This window comes from Felis catus, chromosome C2, assembly GCF_018350175.1.
Source record: "Felis catus isolate Fca126 chromosome C2, F.catus_Fca126_mat1.0, whole genome shotgun sequence".
NCBI classification, from domain to species: Eukaryota; Metazoa; Chordata; class Mammalia; order Carnivora; family Felidae; genus Felis; species Felis catus.
Genome location: NC_058376.1, coordinates 38,896,718 through 38,908,951, shown reverse-complemented (window position 1 = coordinate 38,908,951; position 12,234 = coordinate 38,896,718). Strand labels below are relative to the sequence as shown.

General features: G+C 39.8%; 1 protein-coding gene across 1 annotated transcript; it reads left to right on the top strand.

The window, feature by feature from the left end:
• The first annotated feature begins 358 nt into the window (after window positions 1–358).
• On the top strand, window positions 359–2,350 carry LOC101099237 (heat shock cognate 71 kDa protein-like). Its single transcript, XM_045036760.1, is given in 2 exon segments — window positions 359–510; window positions 513–2,350. Coding segments are annotated over 2 exon segments (1,914 nt in total). The 5' UTR covers window positions 359–365; the 3' UTR covers window positions 2,282–2,350.
• Window positions 2,351–12,234: the final 9,884 nt, after the last annotated feature.

The window sequence follows — 12,234 nt, the reverse complement described above, 5'->3', positions numbered from 1 at the left end:
ACACAGTGCTAAAAAAAAAAAAAATCAACATCAGGAGTTCCATATAATTTTTAATGTTTATTTTTGAGAGAGACAGACAGAGCATGAGCAGTGGAGGGGCAGAGAAAGGGGGAGACACTGAATCCAAAAGGGGCTCCAGGATCTCAACTGTTAGCCCAGAGCCATGACTCAAACTCTTGAGCCATGAGATCATGACCTGAGCTGAAGTCAGACACTTAATTGGCTGTGCCACCCAGGTGCCCCTAGTTTAAAATAAAAATTTACTTATAAAAATAAAACTAAAAAGGGTCTCATTGAATGCGGCATTAGCTCTCCAGGTAGCTGTTCCCTTCTCAAGCCAGGCCACTCCCATTACTGAAGTAACTATGTCTAAGAGACCTGCAGTTGACATTGATCTTGGCACCACCTACTCCTGTGTGGGTGTCTTCCAGCACGGGAAAGTGGAAATAATTGCCAACGATCAGGGAAACCGAACCACCCCAAGTTATGTCGCCTTTACTGACACTGAACTATTGATGCTGCAAAGAATCAAGTTGCAATGAATCCCAACACAGTTTTTGATGCCAAACATCTGATTGGAGGTAGATTCGACAATGCTGTCATCCAATCTGATATGAAGCATTGGCCCTTCATGGTGGTGAACAATGCTGGCAGGCCCAAGGTCCAAGTAGAATACGAGGAAGAGACCAAAAGTTTCTATCCAGAGGAGGTGTCTTCTATGGTTTTGACAAAGATGAAGGAAATCACAGAGGCTTACCTTGGGAAGACTGTTACCAATGCTGTAGTCACAGCACCTGCCTATTTTAACAACTCTCAGCATTAGGCTACCAAACATGCTGGAAATATTGCTGGTCTTAATGTACTACGAATCATCAGTGAGCCAACTGCTGCTGCTATTGCTTATGGCTTAGACAAAAAGGTTGGAGCTGAAAGGAATGTGTTGATCTTTGACTTGGGAGGTGGCACTTTTGATGTGACAATCCTCACTATTGAAGATGGGATCTTTGAGGTCAAATCTGCTGGAGACACCCACTTAGGTGGAGAAGACTTTCACAACCAAATGGTAAACCATTTTATTGCAGAGTTCAAATGAAAACATAAGCAGGACATCAGTGAGAACAAGCGGGCAGCACGTTGCCTCCATACTGCTTGCGAGCGCACCAAGCGCACACTTTCTTCCAGCACTCAGGCCAGTATTGAGGTTGATTCTCTATATGAAGGAATGGACTTTTATACTTCTATTACTCGTGCCTGGTTTGAAGAATTAAATGCTGACCTGTTCCGTGGCATCCTGGACCCTGTAGAGAAAGCCCTTCGGGATGCCAAGTTTGACAAGTCTCAGATCCACGATATTGTCTTGATGGGTGGTTCTGCAAGTATCCCCAAGATTCAGAAACTTCTACAAGACTTTTTCAATGGGAAGGAACTGAATAAGAGCATCAACCCTGATGAGGCCGTCGCTTATAGTGCAGCTGTCCAGGCAGCCATCCTTTCTGGAGACAAATCTGAAAATACTCAAGATTTGCTGCTGTTGGATGTCACTCGTCTTTCTCTTTGCATTGAAACTGCTGGTGGAGTCATGACTGTTCTCATCAAGCACAATACTACCATTCCTACCAAACATACCCAAACCTTCACTACCTACTCTGACAACCAGCCTGGTGTGCTCATTCAGGTTTATGAAGGTGAGCGTGCCATGACCAAGGATAACAACCTACTTGGCAAGTTTGAACTCACAGGCATACCTCCTGCCCCCCGGGGTGTTCCTCAGATTGGGGTTACCTTTGATATTGATGCTAATGGCATTCTCAGTGTCTCTGCTGTGGATAAGAGTACAGGAAAAGAGAACAAGATCACCATCGCAAATGACAAAGGTCGCATGAGCCAGGAAGACATTGAGCACATGGTCCAGGAAGCTGAGAAGCACAAAGCTGAAGATGAGAAGCAGCGAGACAAGGTGTCCTTCAAGCATTCAGTTGAATCTTATGCATTCAACATGAAAGCAGCTGTTGAAGATAAAAAGCTTCAGGGTAAAATCAGCGATGAGGACAAACAGAAGATTCTGGACAAGTGTAACGAAATCATCAACTGGCTGGATAAGAACCAGACTGCAGTAAAAGAAGAATTTGAGCATCGGCAGAAAGAGCTGGAGAAGGTCTGCAATCCCGTCATTACGAAGCTGTACCAGAGTGCAGGAGGCATGCCTGGAGGCTTCCCTGGTGGTGGAGCTCCCCCATCTGGAGGTGCCTCCTCTGGGCCCACCATTGAAGAGGTTGATTAAGCCAAGCTAAGAATAGGTCTAGCAATGTTCCACACAAAACATTTGAAGGACCCAAATTTGTAGCAAATTCCATGGCAGTTTTAAAGTTGAGCTGCTATAGTTAGTAAACTGTGGACTACGTGCACAAGGAAAGGAAATATAACATTGCACTTTATAAGCTCTGTATTGTTAAGTGGAAAATGCAAGGTCTTAAATAAAACTCTAAAATTGACATCATAAAATTGTGTTAAAAAATAAATAAATAAATTCTCTTGGGCCTACAAATTCATAAAAAAGGAAGGGAGGGGGAGGGGAAACATGAAAGGGGAAAGGAAAAAAAGAAAATACATACACACAACACAGAATAGTTCGGTTTATCTGTTCCATCTCTAGACCTGGACTTATTACTTGATCAGGGGAAGGTGGTAGAATAATCTGATTTTTCAGACTTAGGTTACATGCCTATAAGTGGTACTAGAGCTTGGGGCCAGCCTCAGTCAGAAATGTTGATAAAGTATGAGAGAGGAATGTTTCCTTAAAGAAACTCTGAGCTTACACAAGTATTTATAAATGTATAATTAGGTTTCCTTTCCTTTGTCTTTAATATTCTTTTGTTCCCTTCCCAATGTTTCAATGCTTGCTACTTATTTCTAAGATTAGAGCATTAATATATATGAATCTTAAAAAATTGATTTAAATAATACCTTGAACCCCTTCAATTATACACATTAGAGAAAACCAAAGATTGCATTTAATAAAAAAAATCACTAATATTTGCCTTTTAGAGGATTTAATAAAGGATAGCATTATAAAAATTTTAAATATGTATATTTAAAAAGTTAGGTCAAAAGAAATATTTTCTGAAATTTTTTTAATGTTTATTTATTTTTGAGAGAGAGAGGCAGAGTGCAAGGGAAGAGGGGCAGAGAGAGAAGGAGATATAGAATCTGAAGAAGCCTCCAGGCTCTGAACTGTCAGCACAGAGCTGATGTGGGGCTTGACCTCTCGAACCACAAGATCATGACCTGAGCCAAAGTTGGACACTCAACTGACTAAGCCACCTAAGTGCCCCCCAATTTTTTTCTAAATGAACTTCCTGTAAAATTTTAAAGGCTATACTCTCCTAACACAATCTTGCAAGATATGAAGGAGACTGAAGAAGCTGAATTTTGCCACTCATGGCTCTGTGTATTTCTTTTCACTGGGGAGAATGATATTCAAACTAGAAACAGAATCATATAGTCTCTGTCACCTACATTTCAGTATTTGCTTTCTGTCATACTTCCCAAGTGCCCTTCATTGAAGTCATAAGCATGGACCTCTAGATTCAAACTCACCTCTAAAACACCTGAATATTTGCTTACTTCCAATTTTGACATCCTCTAAGATTTTAAAGAAAATAATTGAGAATGATTATATCTAAACTAACTTGAAATGCATAGCTTGTTTAATGTAATTATAGGCTGTCTAAAAAGTTTCTCTTACTTCGTACTTCTGTTTTCTAATATTAAGGCTATTTCGGATTATAAAATGTATACATGTTTTATATATATAGTATATATTCATAAATTGCCATATTATTTTCTATAGAGGATCTTTGATAATATTTTGGTGACTTTTTTCTCCTTACATTTTAAAAAGTTAAAACCACATTAGTAAATTTTTTATCTTGTTTTTTTTCAACATAGGAGAAATTTTCTCTCATGTAATTAAGTCTTTCTTTCAATTATTTCATTTCACCGTAAGAATCTCTAATAATTTTTTCCCCTACTCCTAAATACACATATTCAGGGGCCTATTTCTGGACTCTAATTTTCCAGTGGTTTACTAGTCTATTCTTGCACTGATACCACTCAATTTGGCTTTATAATAAATCTTGATCCCTTATAGAGGAAGTCCTGCCCATTGTGCTTCTTTAGAACGCCTTGGCAATTGCATTTCCCTGTGAATTTTATAATCAGCTTGTCAATTTCCAGACAATACACAGCCACACAAATTTGTGGGGCTTTTCACTGGGATTTTACTGAATCCATCAGTCAATTTGAGGATAAGATCTTCAAGTTTTCTCCATTCTTTTTTTTTCCTCTCTTTTCAACCCATGATCATAAAACATTCTCCATTTATTCTTTGTTGTTTTTTTTAGCTTCTCTCAATATTGTTTCATTTGTCTTAAACGTCTTTCATTAAATTTGGTTCTACTTGATTTAAAGCATTGTTGTATAGAGTATTTTAAAGTTCTTTTACGTTAATTGCTGCTGTGGTATTATTCATTCCTGCAGTATTGTTCATTTGTTCATTTTGAAGTTGCATGTGTGTATGTGTGGTGTGTGTGTGCATGTGCGAGTGATTTCTCTGTATCCTTTAACACTTCACTGCAGCAGTTAAAAAATGTTAATTTTATAAGTGAAAAATCAAATTTTGTTATCTTAATTTTAATTCCTTTAATTATTGGTGAGGGTGAATATTTTTAAATGTTCATTAGCCACTAAAACTGAACGATTAATGATTCCACAAGCTACAGAGAAACTCTTACAGAAATATTAGCTGAATTCTGATCATATGTTTTTTGTGAACAAGCATGTAGATTGCTCTTTTTATTTAAGCATTGTTTTATTCTGTATATACCACTTCCTAAGACTATCCTTCCTAGTAATTCCTGAACCTTGAAATTCCTCTTATTATGCCTTTGTTACTAACTGGATTCACGTACTCCATGCTGAAAGTTCCCTGACACTGTTAACTTTTTTATTTATGACAAGCTACATTTTGATACTTATTAAGTCCTGACATAGATACAAGGTTTTTTGTCATATGCTGTGAGATAAACAAATGAATGTGATTTTGTCCTTATTTTCAAGCGGTTGACCATCTAGTAGGTAGGGTAGAAAGTCATGTGCAGTTACATATAAATCAAGGCTGAAAGTAGAATCTGAAATTAGACAACTACAAAATTACAAAAAAAAAAAAAACCATAAATTTTACTTTGTAGTTTTATTTTGTTCTATTGCTTTCTTAGATTTAGTGAGTCCTACCTGGCCACCTATGGTAAAATAAGGTGATAAAAAGACAATTTGAAATGATATAAAAGTTCTATTTAAAAAGATAGGTGAGAGAAGCGGCAAGATGGCGGCTTAGGAGGACGCTGGGCTCACCGCACGTCCTGCTGATCACTTAGATTCCACCTACACCTGCCTAAATAACCCAGAAAACCGCCAGAGGACTAGCAGAACGGAGTCGCTGGAGCCAAACGCAGACGAGAGGCCCATGGAAGAGGGTAGGAAGGGCGGCGAGGCGGTGCGCGCTCCACGGACTGGCGGGAGGGAGCCAGGGCGGAGGGACGGCTCGCCGGCCAAGCAGAGCCCCCGAGTCTGCCTTGCAAAAGCAGAGGGGCCTGACGGACTGTGTTCCAACAACAAGCGCGACTTAGCGTCTGGGAGGTCATAAGTTAACAGCTCTGCTCGGAAAGCGGGAAGGCTGGAGGACAAAGGGAGGGAGAGCTGCTGAGCCCCCTGACGACAGAGCTCAGCTTGGTGGGGAACAAAGGCTCTCACCAGCGCCATCTCCCCTGCCCATCCCCCAGCCAAAATTCCAAAGAGAACCAGTTCCTGCCAGGGAACTTGCTCACTCCGCTCAAGCACCCAACTCTGTGCTTCTGCGGAGCCAAACCTCCAGCAGCGGATCTGACTCCCTCCCGCTGCCACAGGGCCCCTCCTGAAGAGGATCACCTAAGGAGAAGCGATCTAAGCCTGCCCCTCCTGCCCCCGTGCACCTTGCCTACCCACCCCAGCTAATACGCCAGATCCCCAGCATCACAAGCCTGGCAGTGTGCAAGTAGCCCAGACGGGCCACACCACCCCACAGTGAATCCCGCCCCTAGGAGAGGGGAAGAGAAGGCACACACCAGTCTGACTGTGGCCCCAGTGGTGGGCTGGGGGCAGACATCAGGTCTGACTGCGGCCCCGCCCACCAACTCCAGTTATACACCACAACACAGGGGAAGTGCCCTGCAGGTCCTCACCAAGCCAGGGACTATCCAAAATGACCAAGCGGAAGAATTCCCCTCAGAAGAATCTCCAGGAAATAACAACAGCTAATGAGCTGATCAAAAAGGATTTAAATGATATAACAGAAAGTGAATTTAGAATAATAGTCATAAAATTAATCGCTGGGCTTGAAAACAGTATACAGGACAGCAGAGAATCTCTTGCTACAGAGATCGAGGGACTAAGGAACAGTCACGAGGAGCTGAAAAACGCTTTAAACGAAATGCATAACAAAATGGAAACCACCACAGCTCGGCTTGAAGAGGCAGAGGAGAGAATAGGTGAACTAGAGGATAAAGTTATGGAAAAAGAGGAAGCTGAGAAAAAGAGAGATAAAAAAATCCAGGAGTATGAGGGGAAAATTAGAGAACTAAGTGATACACTAAAAAGAAATAATATACGCATAATTGGTATCCCAGAGGAGGAAGAGAGAGGGAAAGGTGCTGAAGGGGTACTTGAAGAAATAATAGCTGAGAACTTCCCTGAACTGGGGAAGGAAAAAGGCATTGAAATCCAAGAGGCACAGAGAACTCCCTTCAGACGTAACTTGAATCGATCTTCTGCACGACATATCATAGTGAAACTGGCAAAATACAAGGATAAAGAGAAAATTCTGAAAGCAGCAAGGGGTAAACGTGCCCTCACATATAAAGGGAGACCTATAAGACTCATGACTGATCTCTCTTTTGAAACTTGGCAGGCCAGAAAGAATTGGCACGAGATTTTCAGGGTGCTAGACAGAAAAAATATGCAGCCGAGAATCCTTTACCCAGCAAGTCTGTCATTTAGAATAGAAGGAGAGATAAAGGTTTTCCCAAACAAACAAAAACTGAAGGAATTTGTCACCACTAAACCAGCCCTACAAGAGATCCTAAGGGGGACCCTGTGAGACAAAGTCCCAGAGACATCACTACAAGCATAAAACATACAGACATCACAATGACTCTAAACCCGTGTCTTTCTATAATAACACTGAATGTAAATGGATTAAATGCACCAACCAAAAGACATAGCATATCAGAATGGATAAAAAAACAAGACCCATCTATTTGCTGTCTACAAGAGACTCATTTTAGACCTGAGGACACCTTTAGATTGAGGGTGAGGGGATGGAGAACTATTTATCATGCGACTGGAAGCCAAAAGAAACCTGGAGTAGCCATACTTATATCAGACAAACTAGACTTTAAATTAAAGGCTGTAACAAGAGATGAAGAAGGACATTATATAATAGTTACAGGGTCTATCCATCAGGAAGAGCTAACAATTATAAATGTCTATGCACCGAATACCGGAGCCCCGAAATATATAAAACAATTACTCACAAACATAAGCAACCTTATTGATAAGAATGTGGTAATTGCAGGGGACTTTAACACCCCACTTACAGAAATGGACAGATCATCTAGACACACGGTCAATAAAGAAACAAGGGCCCTGAATGAGACATTGGATCAGATGGACTTGACAGATATATTTAGAACGCTGCATCCCAAAGCAACAGAATATACTTTCTTCTCGAGTGCACATGGAACATTCTCCAAGATAGATCATATACTGGGTCACAAAACAGCCCTTCATAAGTTTACAAGAATTGAAATTATACCATGCATACTTTCAGACCACAATGCTATGAAGCTTGAAATCAACCACAGGAAAAAGTCTGGAAAACCTCCAAAGGCATGGAGGTTAAAGAACACCCTACTAACGAATGAGTGGGTCAACCAGGCAATTAGAGAAGAAATTAAAAAATATATGGAAACAAACGAAAATGAAAATACAACAATCCAAACGCTTTGGGACGCAGTGAAGGCAGTCCTGAGAGGAAAATACATTGCAATCCAGGCCTAGCTCAAGAAACAAGAAAAATCCCAAATACAAAATCTAACAGCACACCTAAAGGAACTAGAAGCAGAACAGCAAAGGCAGCCTAAACCCAGCAGAAGAAGAGAAATAATAAAGATCAGAGCAGAAATAAACAATATAGAATCTAAAAAAAACGTAGAGCAGATCAATGAAACCAAGGGTTGGTTTTTTGAAAAAATAAACAAAATTGACAAACCTCTAGCCAGGCTTCTCAAAAAGAAAAGGGAAATGACCCAAATAGATAAAATCATGAATGAAAATGGAATTATTACAACCAATCCCTCAGAGATACAAACAATTATCAGGGAATACTATGAAAAATTATATGCCAACAAATTGGACAACCTGGAAGAAATGGACAAATTCCTGAACACCCACACTCTTCCAAAACTCAATCAGGAGGAAATAGAAAGCTTGAACAGACCCATAACCAGCGAAGAAATTGAATCGGTTATCAAAAATCTCCCAACAAATAAGAGTCCAGGACCAGATGGCTTCCCAGGGGAGTTCTACCAGACGTTTAAAGCAGAGATAATACCTACCCTTCTCAAGCTATTCCAAGAAATAGAAAGGGAAGGAAAACTTCCAGACTCATTCTATGAAGCCAGTATTACTTTGATTCCTAAACCAGACAGAGACCCAGTAAAAAAAGAGAACTACAGGCCAATATCCCTGATGAATATGGATGCAAAAATTCTCAATAAGATACTAGTAAATCGAATTCAACGGCATATAAAAAGAATCATTCACCATGATCAAGTGGGATTCATTCCTGGGATGCAGGGCTGGTTCAACATTCGCAAATCAATCAACGTGATACATCACATTAACAAAAAAAAAGAGAGAAGAACCATATGATCCTGTCAATCGATGCAGAAAAGGCCTTTGACAAAATCCAGCACCCTTTCTTAAGAAAAACCCTGGAGAAAGTCGGGATAGAAGGAACATACTTAAAGATCATAAAAGCCATTTATGAAAAGCCCACAGCTAACATCATCCTCAACGGGGAAAAACTGAGAGCTTTTTCCCTGAGATCAGGAACACGACAAGGATGCCCACTCTCACCGCTGCTGTTTAACATAGTGCTGGAAGTTCTAGCATCAGCAATCAGACAACAAAAGGAAATCAAAGGCATCAAAATTGGCAAAGACGAAGTCAAGCTTTCGCTTTTTGCAGATGACATGATATTATACATGGAAAATCCAATAGACTCCACCAAAAGTCTACTAGAACTGATACATGAATTCAGCAAAGTTGCAGGATACAAAATCAATGTACAGAAATCAGTTGCATTCTTATACACTAACAATGAAGCAACAGAAAGACAAATAATGAAACTGATCCCATTCACAATTGCACCAAGAAGCATAAAATACCTAGGAATAAATCTAACCAAAGATGTAAAGGATCTGTATGCTGAAAACTATAGAAAGCTTATGAAGGAAATTGAAGAAGATTTAAAGAAATGGAAAGACATTCCCTGCTCATGGATTGGAAAAATAAATATTGTCAAAATGTCAATACTACCCAAAGCTATCTACACATTCAATGCAATCCCAATCAAAATTGCACCAGCATTCTTCTCGAAACTAGAACAAGCAATCCTAAAATTCATATGGAACCACAAAAGGCCCCGAATAGCCAAAGGAATTTTGAAGAAGAAGACCAAAGCAGGAGGCATCACAATCCCAGACTTTAGCCTCTACTACAAAGCTGTCATCATCAAGACAGCATGGTATTGGCACAGAAACAGACACATAGACCAATGGAATAGAATAGAAACCCCAGAACTAGACCCACAAACGTATGGCCAACTCATCTTTGACAAAGCAGGAAAGAACATCCAATGGAAAACAGACAGCCTCTTTAACAAATGGTGCTGGGAGAACTGGACAGCAACATGCAGAAGGTTGAAACTAGACCACTTTCTCACACCATTCACAAAAATAAACTCCAAATGGATAAAGGACCTAAATGTGAGACAGGAAACCATCAAAACCTTAGAGGAGAAAGCAGGAAAAGACCTCTCTGACCTCAGCCGTAGCAATCTCTTACTCGACACATCCCCAAAGGCAAGGGAATTAAAAGCAAAAGTGAATTACTGGGACCTTATGAAGATAAAAAGCTTCTGCACAGCAAAGGAAACAACCAACAAAACTAAAAGGCAACCAACGGAATGGGAAAAGATATTCGCAAATGACATATCAGACAAAGGGCTAGTATCCAAAATCTATAAAGAGCTCACCAAACTCCACACCCGAAAAACAAATAACCCAGTGAAGAAATGGGCAGAAAACATGAATAGACACTTCTCTAAAGAAGACATCCGGATGGCCAACAGGCACATGAAAAGATGTTCAGCGTCGCTCCTTATCAGGGAAATACAAATCAAAACCACACTCAGGTATCACCTCACGCCAGTCAGAGTGGCCAAAATGAACAAATCAGGAGACTATAGATGCTGGAGAGGATGTGGAGAAACAGGAACCCTCTTGCACTGTTGGTGGGAATGCAAATTGGTGCAGCCGCTCTGGAAAGCAGTGTGGAGGTTCCTCAGAAAATTAAAAATAGACCTACCCTATGACCCAGCAATAGCACTGCTAGGAATTTATCCAAGGGATACAGGAGTACTGATGCATAGGGCCACTTGTACCCCAATGTTCGTAGCAGCACTCTCAACAATAGCCAAATTATGGAAAGAGCCTAAATGTCCATCAACTGATGAATGGATAAAGAAATTGTGGTTTATATACACAATGGAATATTACGTGGCAATGAGAAAAAATGAAATATGGCCTTTTGTAGCAACGTGGATGGAAGTGGAGAGTGTGATGCAAAGTGAAATAAGCCATACAGAGAAAGACAGATACCATATGGTTTCACTCTTATGTGGACCCTGAGAAATTAACAGGAACCCATGGGGGAGGGGAAGGAAAAAAAAAAAAAACAGGTTAGAGTGGGAGAGAGACAAAGCATAAGAGACTCTTAAAAACTGAGAACAAACTGAGGGTTGATGGGGGGTGGGAGGGAGGAGAGGGTGGGTGATGGGTATTGAGGAGGGCACCTTTTGGGATGAGCACTGGGTGTTGTATGGAAACTAATTTGTCAATAAATTTCATAAAAAAAATAAAAAATAAAAAGATAGGTGAAAGGAAAAAAGAAAAAAAAAACATTTTTTGCCATAATAAACATAGGACTAAAATTCACACTTCGGATGGTATTTGCATTCCCTTTATCATGTATTTTAGGTTAATTTATAGATTTGTTCAATGAAAACTGGGATGTGTTATGTCAGCCCCCATGTCCCCCAAAAGAAGCGAATTCTGGATCTTCTTACCCTGCAGGTGTTACTATTAATTAAACCAATGTTTCTATTTTGCAAGTATTAGGATTGTGATACCAAGTGGTGATTAGTCTAGATAATATTGTTAGACTCTTACTTTCCAGCTTAGGGGTATTGCTTTCATTCTAAAGTGTTGATTGTTTCTTATCTAGCTTTGAAAATAAGATTAGATGCTTTTTAAACTGATGTCTCCTATATTGTCTAACTATGGAAATTTATATGGTAATTTAAAATCTGATAAGCTATGAGTGGCATAAGCCTGCATAATAAAGCAATCATAAGCATTGACACATTGGGCAGAATTCAGTGCAGCCTGCCTTTGCAAGGGAAAAATTTCCTACCACATGCTGAAAAGTTAGAGGGGATACCATCTAACAGTACTGGCTTTATTTTATTCACTTTCTGCACAGGTCTGGAAAAATTTATTTGGAATTTCAACAAGATTAATGAAGAAAATAAAGGATAATATCCTTCTGGTTAACATTTTGTTAAGTTTATTTATTCAACAACCTTTCTTGAGCGCTAACTTTATAAAACAAGCCACTCTGCAAAGCAAAATAAAGGATCAGATGCTATTCTTGATGTCTGATAGAAGTCAGACCACTTGTATTTGGTTTTCATCATTACAACCTGAGTACAGATTTGCTACTTACTATCAATGCGACCCTATAAAATTAAACAAAAGTAACCTTTTGCTAGAGGTAGAAAGAGAAAAATTAAAA